General features: G+C 34.4%; 1 protein-coding gene across 1 annotated transcript in view; it reads right to left on the bottom strand.

Moving 5' to 3' along the window:
- Ppp4r3b (protein phosphatase 4 regulatory subunit 3B) overlaps positions 1–22,349 on the bottom strand; it is a 62,006-nt gene that overhangs the window by 24,859 nt on the left and 14,798 nt on the right. The window contains exons 4-7 of the mRNA XM_048804938.1: positions 19,163–19,786; positions 11,995–12,072; positions 10,897–11,013; positions 8,892–9,052 (exon numbers count right to left, since the gene is read on the bottom strand). Of these exons, the coding sequence (XP_048660895.1) occupies positions 8,892–9,052; positions 10,897–11,013; positions 11,995–12,072; positions 19,163–19,786 (980 nt within the window). The remainder of the gene's footprint in view (positions 1–8,891; positions 9,053–10,896; positions 11,014–11,994; positions 12,073–19,162; positions 19,787–22,349) is intronic.

Raw genomic sequence — 22,349 nt, 5'->3', positions numbered from 1 at the left:
CACTGCTGGTGGGATTGCAAATTAGTGCAGCCAATATGGAAAGCAGTATGGAGATTTCTTGGAAAATTGGGAATAGAACCACCATTTGACCCAGCTATCCCTCTCCTCAGTCTATACCCAAAGGACTTAAAAACAGCATACTATAGGGACATAGCCACATCAATGTTTATAGCAGCACAATTCACAATAGCTAAACTGTGGAACCAACCCAGATGCCCTTCAGTAGATGAATGGATAAAAATATGTGGCATTTATATACAATGGAATATTAGTCAGCAATAAAAGAGAATAAAATCATGGCATCTGCAAGTAAATGGTTGGAGTTGGAGGAGATAATGCAAAGTGAAGTTAGCTAATCCCAAAAAACCAATCGACGAATATTTTCTCTGATATAAGGAGGCTGATTCATAGTAGGATAGGGAGCGGGAGCATGGGAGGAATAGACAAACTCTAGATAGGACAGAGGGGTTGGAGGGGAAGGGAGGGGGCATGGGGTTAGAAATGATGGTAGAATGCAATGGTCATCATTATCCAAAGTACATGTATGAAGACACAAATTGGTATGAATATACTTTGTATACAATCAGAGATATAAAAAATTGTGCTCTATATGTGTAATATGAATTGCATGCATTCCACTGTCACATAAACTTTAAAAAATTAATTTAAAAAAGTGTGCAAAAATAAAAAAGTATACAACTTGGGACTCAACCATTAATTAATACCTCAAATAATCTGCTCTTATATAAACACACCCATATAAAACATTATCACAAATAATGGATTTTAAGTCATACCTAAATAAAAACACAGTGGCAAGGGCAGGGTTGTGGCTCAGTGGTATAGTGCTTGGCTAGCATGTGTGAGGCACTGGGTTCGATTCTCAGCAACACATATAAATAAATAAAGGTCCATCAATAACTAATAATAATAAAAAACTACAGTGGCAAAGAAAGACTGCTTAAGGTATAGATCATTTATTGAAGGAACTGTGTTCACTGAAAGCCCCATAGTTTGTTAACTTGTAAAGAGAAAAAGACAATTTACATATTTCATAGTGAAACTAATGGAAACAACTATAGAGAGCTACAGCTTTTAGGAGATAAAAGAACTGCTTTAAAAAAAATCTTCTATAAGAGTTCTCTCCCTGACAAAGGTATAAGCACCACAGGATCTCATTCTTTAGAACTTTTTCAAGACAGTAAAACTTGAGAAAGGGTATAAGGTCACCAGGTGAAAGGAAATCTTCAGGGTCACGGATTATACTTAAATTTAAGATCTTCAGAATCTATAATTAGTTTGGAAGCCTACTAAATAGTTTAGGTAGCTTAACTGTCAAATAAACTTCAGAATAAGCAACCTTTGTGATTATTCAATCCCTATACCTTTAAAGAACTTATACCAACAAGAAGCAGGCTACAGAAGCTCTCTAAAGCCCTCAAGGAAAGGCATCTTCCACTGCCTATCTCAGATATAGCTAGCCATAGCTGGGAGGGAGTCAGGGCTTTGGAAGATAACAAAAATCTCGATGTGCTCAAGTCTCTTTTATAATACCTAAAATAATATAAATGTCATAAAAGTTATCCATGGGTTGTGTAACCTCACATTTAACAAATATCAGATAAAAAATATTGGTTAAAAAACGTTAGTTACAATGGACATATACATATTTTTTTCTTGCCACTATTTCCTAACCCAATACAACTACTACTTATATGGCATTGAGATTGGATGAGAACTGGATGAGGCACTGGATGAGGGATGATTTAAAGTATATGGGAGAATGTGCATGGGTTATATATGAAGATTACGGTACTTTATATAAGGGACTTGAACGTTAACTGATTTTGGCATCCTGGCCAGGGTGAGGGGGTGTCCTGGAATCAATTTTCTAATGACACCAAAAGACAACGTTATCTGGTAGATTTTTTGGGTAGCATTAATTGCTACAGTAGAAATCCAACTTTGTTTCCTTGTTTCTCCAACAACCACACAGCTCAGGAAAGAAAACTCATATTCAAGCAGTTTCAGGAGGATAATGAAAAATAATGGAAAATGCCTTCTTCTAATGTCAATGACTTGGTCTTAAACTCTTATGGAGGAACCTTAGTTACTCAATTCCAATGTTGTATCACCAAAAACTATTTTAGAGAATCTCCTCTTAAAAGATCCCAATAACTCCTTCCCAATGCCTGTTTACTCGTGTTTTCCTTGCTTTTGCTCCTTTTCCCAAACTGCCATTGTAGCTTCTGCAACTACAACTTTCAATTTATAATGAGTCTTTAGATGCCACTATTGATTTACTTGGTGTTCTGAGAAAGAGGTCTAACACAGGAGTCAGCAGAGTACAAAACTACCCTACTGATTCCTTGCTTTATAATAAAAATTTTACAGTAAAACATTAATTGGGATAAAGCCACACCCATTCATTTTCAAACTGTCAATGGCCAGTTCACACTACACTGGTAGAAATAAGTAGTTGTGACAGAGACCACAGGACCTACAATGTCCTATTTTACTATTTGGCACTTAAAAAAAATAACAATATTCAAGTGAGTTTAACCAGTCTGGGAAATATTTCAAAGTTCTAATTCTAAATCAAAGTTTTAAGAAAAATGATGCCCCTGTTGGTTTTATTCACTCCAACATGAAACCATTCTTACTTAGAAGCAAATACTTTGCTTTTAAAGTACATCTTAAGCAGGCTTAAGAATAATGTCCCAAACCACAATGAGATCCCATCTCCAGTCAGTACGGCAATTATCAAGAACAATAAATGCTGGTGAGGCAGGGAGCAGTGGTGCACACCTGTAATCCCAGCAGTTCGGGAGGTTGAGGCAGGAGGATCCTGAGTTCAAAGCCAGCCTTAGCAAAAGTGAGGTGCTAAGCAACTCAGTGAGATCGTCTCTCTAAATAAAATGCACACACAAAAAAAGAGGCTGGGGATGTGGCTCAGTGGTCGAGTGCCCTCGAGTTCAATCCCTAGCACCCCCCTCCACCCAAATAAATAAACGTTGGTGAGGATGTGGGGAAAAAAGGTACATTTATACATTGCTGGAACTGCAAATTGGTTGTGACCACTCTGAAAAGCAGTATGGAGATTCTTCAGAAAACTTGGAATGGAATCACCATTTGACCCAGTTATCCCACTCCTCAGTATATACATACCCAAAGGTATATTTTAAGAAATCAGCATACTACAATGAGGCAGTCACATCAGTGTTTACAGTAGCTCAATTCATAGTAGCTAAGCTACGGAACCAACTTAGGTGCCCTTCAACAGATGAATGGATAAAGAAAATGTGGTATATATACACAATGGACTCAGCCATAAAGAATAATGAGCCAATCCTACAAAACCAAAGGCTGAATGTTCTCTCTAGTATGTGGATGCTAAGACACAGTAAGGAGACACACAGTGGGTGGGGTAGGGAAGAACAGAAGTTCATTGGATTCGACAAAAGGGAATGAAGGGAAGGGATGAGAATAGGAAAGACAGTAGAATGAATCAGACAAACTTTCCTATGTTTATATATGAATATACAACCAGTGAAACTCCACATCATGTTCAACCACAAGAATGGGATCCTAATTAGAATAAGTTGAAATTAGAATAAGTTATACTTAATGTATGTATAATGTCGAAATACAATATACTGTTATATATATATCTAAAAATAATATTGCCCAAGTTGGGGGTATGGGAGCATATGCCTGTAATCCCAGCAACTAGATAGATGGAGGCAGGGGGATCACAAGTTCAAGGTCAGTCTCAGCAAATTAGCAAGGCCCTAAGCATTGTAGTGAGACCCTGTCTTACAATTAAAAAAATTAAAAAGGCAGGGGATGTAGCTTAGTGTTAAAGCACCCCTGGATTAAATCCCAAGTACCCCCTCCCCCAATCATAATTCCCCAAATAATTAGATAGTTTGGGAAACCTAACCATAGAATTCTGAAATTATTCAGATTCTGAGCTACATCTCTCATATTTTGATTGAGGATCAGAATTCAACATGCTTTATTTCGCTGATTCCTATTAATCCTTTTGAAACTGTGACACATCCTGTAATTCTATAGTAACTATCAACCAATGGTAATGGTTACAAATTTACATGAAAATTTTCTGACACTTTTGTTAAGACTTAGCATTTGTGTATCTTAGGTTCCAGAAATACAGTTAAAAAAGAGAAGAAAGACCAGGAAGAACAGGAAAACTATTCTGAAGTAGTAAAGAACTGATAGATGTTATAGAAAATTTTCATGGTTTTTTAAACATTAACTTAAGAACTTAATAAGAAGTCCATGCATATTAGATAAGTGATTACCATAAGTATGTATATGTATGTGCGGGCATATGTCTAATACTTAAACCTATTCTGACATTTTAGAAGAAAATAACAATACCAACTCAAACTTTACATTAGAACTTAATGATCCAACTCCTTAAATCTCTGAATTGGTAAAAACAAGCTGGACAAAGACAAAAAAAAAGCTCATTTTTAAAAGTTGGGTATGGTGGCACGTGCCAGTAATCCCAGCTACTCTGGAGGCTGAGGCAGGAGAATCGTAAAATTTTTTTTAAAAATACTTATTTTTTAGTTGAACATAATACTTTTATTTATTTATTTTTATATGGTGCTGAGGATCAAACCCAGGACCTTGCACGTGCTAGATGAGTGGTCTACACTGAGCTACAACCCCAGCCCCAGGAGGACTGTAAATTTGAGGCCACTCTGGGCAACAAAGTGAAATCCTGTATCAAGAAACAAACCAAAATATCAGAAAGTTAGGTATAATTCCTAATATGATACAATGAAGGAAACATGACTTCTGAACCATTTCTGCCACAGAAAAACAACTTGATAACTTTAAGACAAACCCAAATTGTTGGGACACTGGATCAAAAACTTTGTTTTTTTCTCGGCTAAAATAGAGATCACTGGGCAACAGACAAAATATGAATGAAGACTATAAAGGAAACATCATGACATCATTTCTATCTTTATTTTTTTAATATTTCTTTTTTATTTGCAGCTGGACACAATACCTTTATTTTATATATTTATTTTTATGTGGTGCTGAGGATCGAACCCAGGGCCTTGCACATGCTAGGCGAGTGCTCTATCACTGAGCCCCAGCCCCAGCCCTCATGCCATCATTTGTGTACCTTATACTTTAATGGTTTAAAAAGAAAACAATACATATGTAGGTATATATGAGTGTATATAAAAATAATTAAAAGAAAAAAAAAGCAAATGACAGATAAAATGGTAACAACTGGGGAACCACTGTGAAGGGTATATGTGAGTTCTTAGTAGTATTATTTTTATCTTTTCTACAAATTTGTAGGAGGATCCCAATTAGCTGGGCCTGTGCAAATTAGCAAGATCCTGCCTCAAAAAAAAAAAAAAAAAAAAAAAAGGGTTAGGGATATGGCTCAGTAGTTAAGTGCCCTTGGGTTTAATACCCAACTATCAAAACCAAAACCAAAAACCTTTAAAAATGTGGAGAAATTTTAAGAAATGAAATGTGGTATTTTTCAATACAAAATATTCAACATTTTACAAAAGAAATTAGCTTTTTTTTTTTTTTTTTTTTTTGGTATCAGGGAGGGAAGCCAGGAGTGGCTTATATACCCTCAGCCCTTTTTAATATTTTTATTTAGAGACAGAGTCTTACTGAGTTGCTTAGCCTTGCTAAGTTGCCAAGGCTGGCTTTGAACTAGTGATCCTCCTGCCTCAGCCTCCCAAGTCACCAGGATTATAGGCATGTGCTTTCAAGCCTGGCGTAGTTTTTATAACTTCTTTTCATGACAAATCTCAGAGATAGAGAAAATCTCAAAACTAAAGAAAATAACATAATAAATCCTATGTACCTATCATTCTACTTTAGCAATTATTAACTCGTGGCCCATCTTGTTTAACCTGTATACTTCCAACCAAATTATCCTTATCCTCTAAAAATTATTTTGAAGCATACTCCATATAAAACGATAACCATAATATTTCAGTATAAATCTTTAAAAAATAAGGACTCTTTTAAATAATAATTATCATCTTCAAAAAATTTTAAAACTCATTCTTAAATGAGAAAATACTTGCCAGAATAAGTAATAGTCACATTACTAATCCTGTCAGATTCTATAGTAAAGTTCTACTCAATGTTTCAAAGGCAATTAGTACAAAAATGTGTGCAATCTGTGGCATAACAAAAAGACAACAGTTACTGCTAAACTGATCCTTCTATCTCAGAAACAATGACAACTGTAAAAAAAACTGTTAATATTTCCTTCTGTCTTGCACATAATTCGAATACTGTAATATATGTTGCTAAAACCAAATTTGCTCCTTAATAGGAGTAAAAGTTTCAATGTTCATTTTTTTTTTTTTAAGGGCATTAAAGTATCAACTAGTCAACAAATGTATGTTATCTTCTTTTTTCTTCTTAAAGGTCCGAAACAGAATTCAGTATGTAGGGCTGGGACTGTAGTTCAATGGTAGAGTACTTATTTTCATACACAATCCTCTGGGTTTGACATCCAGCATTGGAGGCAAAAAAAAAAAAAAAAGTAGAATCCTCAATCTTGAAAAAAATTTAAACAAACTTTAAACATATCTCTCTTCTAGGCAATTACTTTTAAGACAAGGAAAAGTTCAAATTATAAAAGTTTTAAGTATTAGAAAATTCAGAAAATGAAAGACCTTGAAGACTATAATTTTAGGAAAAAGAGAAGCCAGGTTCAATGGCATATGCCTATCACCATTGCTATTTAGAAGGCTGGAAGGGTGGGTGGTGGATATTAAGCCCAGGAGTTCAAAACTAGCTGGGAAACACAGCGATATCCAGTCTCAAAAGAGAAGGGAAAAAAAAGAAAAAAGGAAAGAAACTGAAAAAGGTCCTTTAACCGTTTCTTCTCTTAGTCTTATCCATCAATTAAATGAAAACAATATAATATTGCCAATGAAAACTGGAATCAAATTTTGACAGTTAAAAATTCTAGAAGTTAATTGTTTAGGATTATCATGATCTGAGTGAGATTTATGGTCACTTTATGATGAATGCCTTTAATCACACACATCACTAAGGATGGAGCAATGGAAATGTTAATATATTTTTCTTTTTTTAAGACAGCAATTTTTGGCATGCTGAGTTATTTTTCCCCCCAGTACTAGAGAAAGAACTAGGGTCTCGTACATGCTAGGTAAGCAGTCTTCACTTAACTGGAATCCCAGCCCAGGACCATTAATTTCAAAGTTATCTTCTAAAAAGAATGGTATTTTTCTTTATTGTCTAAATATAATTAGACAATCAATTCCAAAATCAATTCCAAAATTCCTTTTAAAAAAACTGGAACTGGGTAGTGACATGTTACTGTAATCCCAACAATTTGGGAGGCTGAGGTAGGAGGATTGAGATTGCAAGTACAAGGCCAGCCTCAGTAACCTAGTGAGGACTTTGTAACTAAGTGAGACCCTGTCTCAAAATAAAAAAATAGAAAGGGCTGGGGATGTAACTCAGTGATAAAGCACCCCTGGGTTCTATCACCAGTACAGCAAACAAACACAAAGTATTAAAAATGCAGGAAATAAAATTTAAGTAGACATTAAGAGACACCAAGTGGGGTTGGGGGCATGGTTCAATGGCAATGCACATGCCATTGAGCCATGCCCCCATGTGAGGCCCTGGATTCCATCCCTAGCATCATGGAGAGTGGGAGGATTTAAAAGAAAAAAAGGAAGAGTAAACAAGAAATATGTAAAACTGTAATTTCTAATTAACTCTACAATTGAGTTAACCAAATTAAAATTGGGAATCAAACACCTTCCTTCAAGGCATAGTTACACTTCAGTTATCATCTATTTAACACTAAAACAATTTTACATTATAAGAAAAAACACTTAAATTACAGTTATGTGTTCATTTGTCCTTAAAATAGTTTTGAGGGGAAAATCCTAAATTTTCTGCAATGGGAAGACACAACATTGGTCTCATCACTAAACTTTCATTTCCAAAAAAATTTAACAAGGGAAAGCAATTTCTTAGTTATAAAGACCTGACCTGCAAATATCCTAAGGATCTGAAATTCCATTTCTTTAACTCTTCAAATTAAAAAAAAAAAAAAAAAATCAACATTTAAGAATCTGATTTGAGGACTGGGAATATATAGTTCAGTGGCAGAGCACATGCCTACCATGTCCATGGCCTTGGGTTCAATTCTAAGTACTGGGGGAATAAAGAAAAGAAGCTGATTTGATTATAACTTATGCTAATACTGGTTTGTTAAATATCTGTTTTTCTTTGCAATCAACAAACTAACTGCAACATATTCTGAATTTGCAAGTCATAACTGATCAGAAATCTATTATTTTTCAAAATTTAAGATTACAGTTATGTGTCACGAGCTGTGGGCTGTGTGTGGACATAGTAAATAGCCTTGTGAGGGGATAAGTCTGGCTGTGGGAAATCCCTGGGGCACTCCCCACAGGGATACACCACCTGATGCAGGTGAATTTCCCCCTCAAGTTCTGCCTAACAGCCCATAGAGCACCTGAGATGGGTATGACCTGCCAAGATGTCAATCAACCTGCTGACTGCAAGACATCACAAAGCAAGACTCTGCCCTTGAAACCTTACCCCTGCCTTTGATGTACCTACCCCCTTAAATAAACCCTGGAGCCATTTTGTCTTCCTCTAGTTCAAGCACCCATGTGGACTAGATCTACCAGGGGCTTGGTTTTGTAAATATATTTCTGAGTGTTTGTGTTTTATTATTTGTTAATTATCTGAGATATTAAGATTTAGGGTGGCTATCTCTGGCCAAAAGAACCCCCCAATGAGACGCTGTCTTCCTCACTAAAATTATGATTTTTCTCACAATAGTTTATTAACACTATTCCACAAACAATTCACATAGAACCCCAGAATTATTACTTACATCATCACTCTGCTGGGCTTCTTGCATTACAAATTCTCGAACCATAGATGGACTAAACTCTACTAGATAAGAAAATATATCTGTAGCAGCTGATCTGACTTGCAAATCATCCATGCCCTAATAAAAGGAAAGCTAGGTTATTTAGAGACTGTTAACAACATTTATTCTTGCATTTACCTTTCCCCAACTAAACCCATGTATTACCTCTAAAGTTGAATTAAAGACATTGAACTGCAATCAAAATATACAATTTCTCCATCATTTTCTTTCTTTTTATAAATATTACAATTCTGGGGCAGCTCTCTGATTAGTTGTTGCTGTTTTTTACCATCACAAAGAAATATTCACAGATTTTAAATATAAGAATCAGCATAAGATTATAAAGCAAGGCTTTAAAAATGCTACCAAAGCTGGGAGTGGTGACGCACACCTGTAATCCCAGTAGTCAGGAGGCTGAGGCAGGAGGATTCAGAGTTCAGAGCCAGCCTCAGCAAAAGTGAGGTGCTAAGCAACTCAGTGAAATCCTGTCTCTAAATTAAATACAAAATACGGCTAGGGATGTGGCTCACTGGCTGAGTACCCCTGGGTTCAATCCCAGGGACCCCACCCCCCCAAATAAAGCTGCCAAAAATTCAGAAAGGGGATTTATTAAAAATATATTAAAAAATTTGAATATGCTTCCATCAAAGCCTTCCAGAATTCTGTCTTTTGTTCTAGACATAACAGGATTACTCTTCAGCAACTGACTCCATCTTCCTTGACTTGCCTAATAGATAATGCTTTTGAAAACACTTCTTGGGCACTTTTATCCCTTTCCCATAACTTAGTTTTCCAAGGCAGTGACTGTGGAAACAGTCCCTGCAGTTCTTGAAGTGTGGTTCAGGGAATCCTATTGAGGGGTCTAATTCTCTTTTTTTCAGGAAGTGTACAGATTAAAACTATTTTCATAGTATTAAGTAACAGATATTTTCTTTTTCATTCTCAATCACAAATACAGTGGGATTTTCCAGAGGCTACATGATGTGATAGATCTAACAACAAGTTAAACATAGTAGTAGCTATGAGAATCTAGTTATATACTATGAAGACATTAAAAGGATCAGCAAAACAAAACAAACAAAAAATGGGCAAATGATGCCATGCTCTTCACTAAATTATTTTTGATTTGGGAAAATTTTAAGTTTATGTTAATATAAAATGGATTATTTATCAAATCAAAATGAATAAAATTTTCTCATTTTAGTCAGGCACAGTAGGGCTCACATGTAATCCCAGATATCTGGGAGGCAGAGGCAGAAGAATCACATTTGATACCGCCCTGGGCAACTTAACAAGACCCTGCCTCAAAATAAAAAATAAAAAGGGCTGGGGATATAGCTTAGTTGTAGAGCACTTGCCTGGTATATACAAAGCCCTGGATTCAATACCTATACCACCAAAAAAGAAGTCTCATGTTAATTTTTCATTCAGTAAATGCCAATGGATAACTAAATTTTGAGAACCATGCCCTGAACCCATATTGTAATACTAGACTCCTGGGTCCAGTCTGCCCTCGTTCCATTCACTGGTCTAAAAAAAAGATATTAAAGAAAAAAAAAAAAAAGTAAAAAAGAAAAAAAAATATTTTATTGGCTTCTATGAAACATACTTGTTATAGAAAATATAATGATCTTTCAAAAACATGAGATATTTTTCTTCACTCAGAGATGTATCATATGCAAATTATAACACTGGTATTATAAATTAAGTAAAAATCTGAGAGCTGACATCATTGTTGCGGTAATCATTTTCAGGGGAATAAAACTAAGTTAAAGAATTCAATATGTCTTACCAAACTCTCTTGAGGTGTCAAAAAATAAAGAATATAATATATTGTACTACAATAAATTCTTTCCCATCCATAATATAAGTCAATTTCAAATTCACAATTCCAAAAGCATGAAAAGAAACCATATAATTACCATTACAATTTCAAGAGCAGGAAGAATTCCCAATTTTGCCAAAGTTTTGAAAAATGCATCCCTGTTTTGAGGTTGTAATGTTTGAGAAAATGCACAAAATTCCTTGAAAAAATTAACCTGTAATGTTAAAAATTATAGTGAGAAGATGATAAACATAAAAATAAACTTGGGCACACTATAATGTGATCTGCCACAGAATGAAATTCACCCTTCTGAAGGATCTTGTCTTTTCATAGTATCCTGGCTTCCCAAAACCTACATTAAAAGAGATACTAAAAACTAGCACCCCCATTAAAAGTATTATTTCTCAAACACTATTCTTTCTAAACACATTATAGTACAAGAGTGCTAAATAAGCCATTTGAATAGAGACCATCCTATAATAAACTATAGCTGAGTTCCCAATGAGCCCTCAAAAACATGATATAATTTTACAAGTAGAAAGGACATCAGAGATTCTGTTTTAAAACATTGATTTTACAAATGAGAAACCTAAGTAGGCTTCTAATAAATATAACTACAAAGATGACTTATAGCTTTAAGTCATCAATTTTTCATGATTTCCTAAAAATGCTGGAATCTGATTATATTTGAAAAAGGGGCAAACATCTGGTAATCAGCAGTCACTATTCTTTTTTCCCAAACATGTTTTATATCTAAAAATAAAGTTTGTAAATACATTAGAAGATGAAAAATATTTCCAAAAAGACAAACCATGATTCCCTTATTCAAGAAGCATCCTTATACCTCTTGTTTAAAAAGCAAAGAATCTCCTATGTAAATATCTGTAAAAACAAAAATGTGTGTGGGTTTATAGTTCTGACATAAGACACTTATCTGATTTTGGGATTTATGAGACACTCAAATTCCCTTACTGGGGGAAAAACACATTGGAACATCTCAAGTTTTCTAAAACAATACAAACAAATTTTAGAAACTTTGAATGATCATTATATAGTTCAACCTAAATATATATCTTTCATTCCATACTTATTGTTAAAAAAAAAAAAAAAAAACTCTTAACAAATTCAAGATAAAAGCTATGCATGCCAAAAGGGAAAGTCCTCTTGAAGAATGTAAATTTCAAGAACAGCTTACCAATTCACGCCTTTTATCATCATCTGTAGCCTCATCTGTTAATTGTGCAAAAACTTCAGACAAAAACTTCTCATCTTCCTGCATGAAAACAATTACTATGAAATATTAACAGAAGTATGTTATGTTCAATTATGATTTACACAAACTATAATAAAAATTGATGAGAAGTAAATAGCATTTTCATTCCTGAAACCTAAAATTTCAGAATATATTTATAATTTTCCATAAACTGAGTATATCATTCACTTCTAGTTATACATTCAATAATATATTAATTTAGCTAGAAATCTCACTTATAAAGGACTTTTTTTTTTGTACCAAGGATTGAACCCAGGGGTATTTAACCACTGAGCCACATCCCTAGCCCTTGTATATGTATTTTATTTAGAGACAGTGTCTTGCTAAGTTTCTTAGACCCTTGGTAAGTTGTTGAGGCTGATTATGAATTCGTGAGTCTCCTGCTTAAGTCTCTGGAATTGCTGGGATTACAGGCATTACCACTGTGCCTGACTGTAAAGAAATCTAAACAAAAAGATATGTCTAAAAGGTGTGGCAGCAACTCACTTTGATACTTTTTCCAGTACCCTTTCAGGGCCTACTTACTCTTTATTTTATGTAAACACAATTCATAAAGTCAGCATACACAGCAATACACGGGTGCACCCTTATGTATAGCAGCAAGTCACAATAGTCAAATTATGGAATCAGCCTAGATGTTCATGAAACAGATAAATGGATAAAGAAAATGTGATATGTGGATGCTAGAGAATAAAAAAGAAAAAGAAATAAGGGGAAGGGGGAATCTCATGAAAACAGAAAGGAGACCAGTAGAATACAAGAAAGAGACCAGGTGGAGGGAAGAAGGGAGGAGGGAAAATATTTCTGGGTAATGAAACTGATCAAATAAGGTTATGTACATGTATGACTATGTTGAGAAAACAACAATTCAGCCACAGTGGGGTATGTGGGGTATGCCTATAATCCCAGTTATTCAGGAGGATGAAGCAGGAGGATCTCAAGTTCAAGGCCACCCTTAGCAATTTAATAAGACCCTGTGTCAAAATAACAAAAGAATAAAAAGGAATAAGTGGTAAAGTACTCCTGGGTTCAATCCCCAGTATCCCACCCACCAAAAGCAGGTAAAATTAAAAAGTCATTTAAAACATAAGAACTCATAACAGTCTACAGATAACTGGAGCAGAGTCTTACATGTTGTTGTGGTCTCCAAGAATATAATTATATGAAAAACCACTACAGTAACTTCATTTTGATGACTCTGAAGTATTAAGACAGGTAAATATTAATTTCCCTAGATACTGCTTAAAAGGAAAAACAAAACATATAGTATTTTTTAAAATTTAAATGTGTATAAAGTTCAGAGGTTTATAATTAAAACGTTACTTGTGGTTGTATTTTGGTGATGGATTGTGTTTTTTATTTTTGCTTCACTATATTTTCTAAAATAAGCAGAACACGAAATTATAAAGAAAAAAAAAATGTTGTCAAGATTGAAATTCACCTAGGTGCTGTGGTGCACACCTGTAATCCCAGTTATTTGGGAAGCTGAGGCAGGAGGACAGCAAGTTTGAGGCCAGTCTCAGCAGTTTAATGATACCCTAGCTCAAAATAAGAAAAAAAAAAAAAAAGACCGGGAATATGGCTCAGTGGTAAAGTGCCCCTTGTTCAGTCCCCAGTATTGCCAAAAAAGAGGAAAAAAAAAAAAAAAGAAATTTGCTTTGGGAAATTTATATCAAAAACTGCTAAAAGAATATAACTGAAATTGCTGCATTTAAGCTTTAGTTTTATTTTCAGAATTCCTTCTCAAATAGTTTCCATTAGTTTTAATTAAATAGCATGTTTTACAAATGTTTGTAGCAATAATATATGTAGAGCTGACAGTAAAATCAAAAAATACATAAGGATGTACTTCATCACTTAAATCCTTTCTTGAAATACACTGGCTTTCATCAATGAAAATCACTGGGAGACTGGGGATGCATATAGTCCAGTGGTAGAGTTTTTGCCTTGCATGTGTGAGGTTCTGAGTTCAATCCCCAGCACCAGGTGGGGGAAATCACTAGATACAATCCTAGAAAGTATAATATGCTCACCCACTAACCATCAATGAGTGCTATTTAAAGACAAAACTCCTTCATTTGCCTAACTCAAAACCATGTTTCCTTCCTTACTGACTTCACTGATTCCTTATGTACTGTGGCCTGCATCATCCATCTTCTGAGGGGACTCAAATGTGTATGCAATCTATCATTTATTTCTCAATCATTTTTTCCCCAAATAATTCTGGTCTCAAAATTTCTTTTGGGGGATGGGGGGAATACATTAGCAGGGAACTACATCCCCAGTCCTTTTAATTTTTTCTTTCCATAAAGGTTCTCACCAAGTTGCCTAAGGTCTCCCTAAATTGCTAAGGCTCACTTCAAACTTGTGATCCTCCTGCCTAAGCCTCTCAAGTCCTGGTATTACAGGTGTGCACCACTGAGCCTGGCTGGTCTCAATATTTTTATTTTAATAAATAAGTACATATTTACCTCCATTCGCACCTTTTATAAATTCTTATCTTCCTATATCTCTCCCAATTAAATCTTCATCCTTTCCTGTCTGAAGATTAACTCTGTCAGAATATTTTCATAGGAAAAAAGTTCCAACTTCTTGATAAATGCAATTTGCCAATTAAATTCTTCTTATATGACTCAGTACTTGTGAGCTGACAGCTGGAACTACATAAAATATTATACATAGAAGCAATCTCAAGTGTTATAATTAATTGGAAGAATGCTTTCTGATTCCTAGTATATTTTCTATGGACTTCAGCATTATTATTATTGATAATATTTTTTAAGATACACAAATAAACTGTTCCAATGTAAATTAAGAAAGTAAATTAAGACAGCTTAAAAGTCCATTACATAGTTGGAATGCTTTTTTCTGAACTTGCTTCTCAAACTAATTAAATTAATCTCTTTAGATCTTTTAGTTTTTCTTTTCTACTTGGTTTTAAGAACTTTTATTTAAAAAAACACAATTGTGTAGGATAAATTGTATGTGGCTGTTTTTCCAGGTAACACAACAAAACCTTGTGGGAGGCCAGGTGTGGTGGTGAATACCTGTAACTACAGCTGTCAGGACGTTGAGACTGGAGGCATACAGGCCAGTCTAAGCAACTCAGCCAGTATCTTCTTTCAAAATGAAAAAATAAAGAGGGCTGGGAGTATAGCTCAGTGGTAATGGGCCCAGGGTTCAATTCCAGTATAGTAAAAACAAAACAACAATAACAAATCCAACAAAAAATCAAAATAACACAAAACAAAACAAAATACCTTGTGGGAAAAAGGGGTTACTAGAAGCTGGTGTGGTGGTGGATGCCTGTGGTTCGGGAGGCTAAGACAGGAGAATCCTGAGTTCCAAGCCAGCCTCAGCAAAATTGAGACACCAATCAACTCAGTGAGACCCTGTCTCTAGGGATATGGCTCAGTGGTTGAGTTCAATCCCAGGTATTTAAAAAAAAACAAAACTATTTCTAAAAGTCTAAATCAAACTTCTTTGCAATCATGAAAAAACAGACAAAATGAAAGAGAACCTGTTCATCATTTTTAGAATCACATAAATAAATTTAAATTTAGATCAAGCTTTGTGTCATTATTCAAAGATTGCCTAGTTCCATGAGTGGACTTATCTGAGGCTAGCTAGTAAATTCAGAATTCAGGTCTCCCAAATAATAAGACAAAATAAAGTCACACCTAGCAAATAAACTTTGGATAGGTTCCTAAGTTCAAACTTAAGAATGGAACCAAAGCAAAACTCAAGCTAGAAAGGACCAAATCTAGTAAGATAATTTACTATGTTCAGTCTTATACCTGAATCAAAAAAAAAGTCTTAAACACAAAAGAATCACATCATAGCAAAAGGGCTTTTTTCTTTTAAAGTTATTTCTAGATTTTATGTATTTAATTAGTAACTGAAATCATTGCTATAACCTTATTAACTACAGAATATGTGGGGGAAAAAAAAAAGAACTAAACCACTAATACTGCTGGGTTTGTGGTATGCTCAACTTTTTCCTATGGAATAGTGAAAATATTATATATTCAAACATGTTAAGGAAGCAAACAACTGACAACAGTTGGCTTTAGATCAACTTTTATCATTTCCAGTAAGGGGAGAAATTAAAACTTATTGTTGTGAGAAGGATGTCATTCTGTAGTTATTTATGAGGAAATAACTTCATTTTATTGGCTTTTAGGGATTTAATTTATAAAATACTTTTTGAGCACAGCAGGGCGGTCCACACTTGTAATACCAGATACTCAGAAGGCTAAGGCAGGGGAATAACAAATTCAAGGCCAGAAAAACTTGCAATTTATTAATTCGACCTTAAAATATTACTTTCCTTCTCATACATCTTTTTAAGTAGAATTCAGCATTACTGCTAGCACACGAGCCATAATTGATTTGTAAATATTAGATAAAAAACCCAAGCTCCTATGTATTATAAAAGAAACTTAATTATGTGCATGTTTAACCTTCTTCACACTCATTATAGGAGAATAATGAGAAATTTCAGTTTGAACAACTTAAATAGCTTGTAAAAGAATCATCTGGAATATATTCTACACTAAAAATAAAGTTACAGTAACAGAAAGATAAATATTGGTTGGAAGTGTCATAGAATAAAGTCAAACAGGTAGTTAGTTCATAGTACTTGGGCATTTCAGAAAATGAATCTCACGAACCAGAAATGAGTAAGACTTTTTTTTTTTTTAATTCTTTCAAATTCTATTTATTTATTTATTTATTTTGGTACTGGGGATTGAATACCAGAAACATTCAATCAATGAGCCACACCCCCAGCCCTATTTTCTATTTCATTTAGAGACAGTGTCTCACTGAGTTGCTAAGCACCTTGCCATTGCTGAGTCTGGCTTTGAATTCGTGGTTCTCTGGCCTTAGCCTACTGAGCCACTGGGATTACAGATGTGTGCCACCGTGCCAGGCCATATTTATCTTCATTTTTGTAGTACTGAACTTCATTTTGGGGACTGAACACAGGAGTGTCCTGCCACTGAGCTACACTCCCAAAACTTTTCATGAGAAAGGAACTCACTAAATTTCTGAGGCCAATCTCAAACTTGTGATCTTCCTGCTTTTGTCTCCTGAGTACCTGGGACTACTTGTATGTGCCATGGTACTTGGCAAAACTTTCCTTTTTTTAAAGTTACAGTTGATTTATATTATAAATTTCATAAACCTGTTATAAAATATAAGAAAGATGACAAATATGTATCACAAATATTTATAGATTAGTTTGCACAAATTTTTTAAAGTATAAAAGAGCATTTGATGATTCATTGTTAAGGGTTTGGAAATCCTTCTGAAATCAAAACCAGTTAACTGGAAAGCTAATTTTAAGATCCTGACAACTATAGATAGTGACTCCCATCTCCTGAGTCTGTAATCATTTTGTCTATAAGAAAAACAACATCCTGAATTGTATAGTATGGTTTACAAAACAAAACAAAACAGGTTTTATATATTATAAAAAGAACCTGATGTGTAAGTTTAAACTCCCTCACACTTACTGCAGGAGAGTAACAAAAAACTCATTATTTGTAACAATGAGTTGGAGACAGATATCCTATACAAAATATAAAGTAACAATATAAAGGTGAATATTGGATGGAAATATCATAAAAATAAAGTCACATAGCTAAGTACAAAGTCAGAGATTCTCAATGATTTGATCTCAGGATCCCTTTAAACTCTAAAAATTATGGAGAGCCCCAAAGAGTTTTATTATGTGGGCTACATTTATTGATATTTATCACAATTGAAATAACAAAGGAGGCCTTTGAAAGTATTAATTTTTAATAAGCCATTATGTGTTCAAGTAATTATATATATATATTTTTAAATTTTTAGTTGTAAATGGACATAATACCTTTATTTTATTCATTTATGCGGTACTGAGGATGAAATTCAGTGACCAACACATGCGAGGCAAGTGCTCTACCACTGAGCTACAACCCCAATCCCTCAAGTAAATATTTTAAGTAAGAAACAACTATATGATTCTATATTTTTAAAGTTTAGAAAGGAGAATGGCTCTTTCACATTTTTCTTTTGCAAATCTCTTTAATGTCTGGCTTAAAAGACAACTAGATTCTTCTCTGCATTCAATCTGTTGTGAAACACTGATTTGGCTTTAGTTTATGAAAAAATAACACAGACATGAAGCTGAAAAAGGGAAAGCTTCATGAACTCCTTTGAAAGGGTTTCAGGGACCTCCAGAGTTCACAGACCACATTTGGAGAACCACTACACTAAGTATATAACAGCTGCTCAATAAACTTAGTGACTGTTAAGGAAATAACAATGATAATTATGTAGGAAATTGGATATACTCTAATATCACAGTGTAAAAATCTTCAAATGCATGATTACTATATAATGAGGATGTAAAGGAGTAACATGATAAACTCTTATTTACAACTGAAGAACAAAGAATAAAATCAACTTTGCAAAGTCAATAACCTAAGTATCATTTCCTAAAAATTACTATTTTTCAATGTTGGTTGCACATTTAAGCTATCTGGGACATTTTCAGTACAAATACTCATACAGACCCCAATAATAATTGTGTTTTTCAAAATGAAATAAAATATGTTAAAAAAAATAGTTGCATAAGGCGAGGGATGCTGCTTCAGTGGTAGAGTGTTTGCCTAGCATGTGCAAGGTGTGGTGGGACATGCCTTTAATCCTAGCTATTGGGAGGCTGAAGCAGGGGGATTGCAACTTCAAAGCCAGGCTAGGCAACTAACTTAGAAGATCTTTTCTCAAAATAAAAATAATAAAAAAGACTGGGGATGCAGCTCAGTGTAAAGTGCTCCTGGGTTCAATCCCCAGTACTATAAAAACAGGATTATTCATAACGTAACTCCATTTTAAAAATACAAAAAACTTAAAACAGCTGCATCAGAGAATACTTACAAATACAATTTGTGTTAAAAAAACTTTTCTCCTTCACAAAACAAGATAAAGTCAAATTTTCTATGCTTGATAGAACATTTAAAGGAAACAAAGTAGTATTTTTGAATACATACGAAGGAACTACATATCTGAAAACAAAATCGTGAAGAATTACTTTACTTACCTGCAACATGCTGACTATCTCAACTTTGTTGAAGAAAATAAAAGATGTGAGAGTAGAAAGAAAATTCTCTTCAAAAACCGATGGTGTAGGCAAAATGATGTCCTGAATATACTGTACCCTGTAAGTCTGATGTATTTTTTGCCTTAGTTCAGAGTCTGTAATTGGTATAACTTCTTTAAACTTTGCAGTTTTGGTCAAGAATTCTCTATGTCTTTTTGGCTGAGCCAAAGCAGGGTCATATTCAAGGCATCCCACAACATCCATGATACACTCATCAGAAAACATCACTTCAAAAAGAGTTGCCTTATTTAGGAATAAGATTCCTCTAATAATTTCATACAAATGATGTAAGCCTTCAGTGTTTTCTAGGTTCTCACAAGCTTGAAATAGCTGCAGTAGTTTTTTAATATAGCCTTCATTTTCCAAGGCCAGAGCCAGCTTTTCCCTACGGATAGGTGAGGAGAGAACTGAGGTAACCAAGTCAGCAATCTCTTCAAGTTTGTTGAGTTCACACGTGGGCAGGTCAATTAGATGACTGGTTTCAGGCATTTCTTCAAATCGTTCTTCTTCTGATTCATCAATGAGGTCCTGTGTGACTTCTACTGATGGGTCCTTACCTTGAACCTAAAATATAGAAGTAGAGCTGGTTATCTTAAAATTTAAAAGAATTCCAACATTTTGGAAATCAACACGCTGACCAGTGAATTTAAGTAGTAATGCCTTGCACAGAATCAATACTAGTAGTCATTGCTAATTAAGAGAAGTGTTGGACCAAGTTTAGAGTTACCTGAGTCTCAAGTAACTGACCACAGATAATTTCACCTATTAATTTTCCACCCTATATTTCCAGGATAGCCTGAATATTTCAGCTGATATTATATAACTGTATAGTCATTTAATCTTCACTATATCCAATAATTTTCCATTTTAAAGAAGGCAAACTCTTCTATTTCACCTCTCCCCACCCAGCCACTAAGTGTGATATTTAGCAACCCATCAGTGTCACACTGGCTGGGATGAGGATACTACTAAGTTTAAACCAAACTAAAACCTCATTCCTTATAATAAGTGAGAAAAAAAGATTTCTCCAAATGCCTTTGAAAAATATTTTGCTTTTGCTACAAACCAAAAGAAATAAAGTCTAATTTTAAAAAACGATATTCAGCCAGGCGCAGTTTAACACACCTATAATCCCAGCAACTCAGGAGGCTGAGGAAGAAGGATCAGAAATTCGAGGTCAGCTTCAGCCACTTAGTGAGACCCTGTCTCAAAGTGAAACCTAGTAAGTGCTGGGGATGTAACTCAGTGGTAAAACATCCCTGGGTTCAATTGCCAGCGTCATCAAAAATGAATAAAATAAAATAAAAACAATATTCATTTAACATCTGTGATAAAGCCTCCAACTTTTAATCTATATCAAAATTACAAAACAATGAATAGCAAACTATTATGATTCAGATTGTCAACTCAGGTTAAGCAAGGCTAAAACAAATTTTCTATAATAAAGTACTCTATTCAACAACAAAAAATAACTCTTCATAAAATTTTTTCTAATTAACACAAGAATGCAACTATCATCTTCTCCCCTTCAAAACATCCTAAGTAGAAATGGTTCTACAAATTTCTGTATCCACCAAAGCAACACATGAAAAAAAGATCTAAGAGTTTAGAGAAATGTAGATACACAGATGCACATAAGTTCTTTTTCTACAGAGATGAATAATTTTACTTTTGATTTTTCAACAGTGTGGCTGGGTTTGGGGAAATGGACACATAAGTAGCAAGATCATAGAGCAATTCACATAAAATGCAAAGATAATTCAGAATTTCCTTCAGTTCTTGCAGTTTAGCAAGACCTTGTCTCAAAAAAAGAAAAAAGTTGGGGGAGAAGAGTGGTGGTGTAGATAGATGGCAGAGCACCGTTGGGTTTAATCATCAGTGTGGTACAGGAAGTCAGTGCTCTCATGTCACCTTTCCTTCCCACTTTTGCAATATTTTAGAAAAATTAAAATGTGTTCTCTATCAGTCTGGCCCCTGAGTGGCTGTCAGAAGCAAAGTATCTTTCCTTCTAATCCTGGCCTACACTGGTCAAATAGGGAGATGCAAACCCAATCCAGAACCAAAAAGTAAAACATAATTTATAGGAACAATAACTAAATGTATAATCAGCAACATACACAAATCTTTCAAGTAATCTATACAATAATTAGCCCTATAGGACTATCAGAGTGGCCAAAGCTAACATTCCTTCAAATGTTGGAAAATTTTGCATAAAAATCAATGACAAAGAGGAGAAATAGTAACTGAGGGCAAAGGAATTAATAAATGGGTAATGCAACAAAAGAAATCCAATGTTAATAATTGTGTCTCAAGAAAGGTTCAGAGCAAGATGATAGGATCTCCTAGCTCAATTACAACAGATGCCTAGAATGGTGAAATCTTATGTCTTCCAAGATCATCTCTGCTCTTAGAACCTGATATAGGTGAATGGAAGCCTGTAAACTCTGATGAATGACATCTCTGACATTTTATCATACAATATTATGATGAACTGGACTGTTAATGACTAACGTCTAGTATATGCTATTATCTATTAATTCTTACTTTTCAGGTTATATCTACTACCATACTATGATATGCATAACACTGGTATGGTTGATTAAACTACTTTTATGTATGTACATAAATCTTATAACAATATTGATTATTTATTAAGTCAATTGACAAATGGGAGTTAAGCTTCCTGAGGATATGATGCCAACAGAAAATGACTAGCCTGAGGAAGAACTGGATTTTATTAACTACTGGCTAAGCTCTATGCTAAACAGTTCTGTACAAATTTATCAAAATGTATAAATTACAGTAGATCAAGAAGGGAAATGAATAATCATATTAGTAAACAAATATAAAAAGTATGTTGTGGCTTTATAAAACAGATGAGCCGTTTCTTCATATCTATCTCTACCTTATACTGGCTCTTTCAAATGACAGGCACATTCACACTCATATTGCTCTGTCATATAAATGATTATATTAGATGTAGATCCTTAGACAGTCATGATCATTTTGATGGGAAAAAACCTTGGCAAAGGGATTGACTTTTTCCAAAGAAAGGTTTGGATCTTGCTCAGCTTCCGAGAGATAATCTTTCTGTACCTGAACATCAGGCTATTCTGGATATTCTATG

This window comes from Marmota marmota, unplaced genomic scaffold (genome assembly GCF_001458135.2).
Source record: "Marmota marmota marmota unplaced genomic scaffold, marMar, whole genome shotgun sequence".
Lineage (NCBI taxonomy): Eukaryota > Metazoa > Chordata > Mammalia > Rodentia > Sciuridae > Marmota > Marmota marmota.
This window is presented reverse-complemented; position numbering and strand designations above follow the sequence as displayed.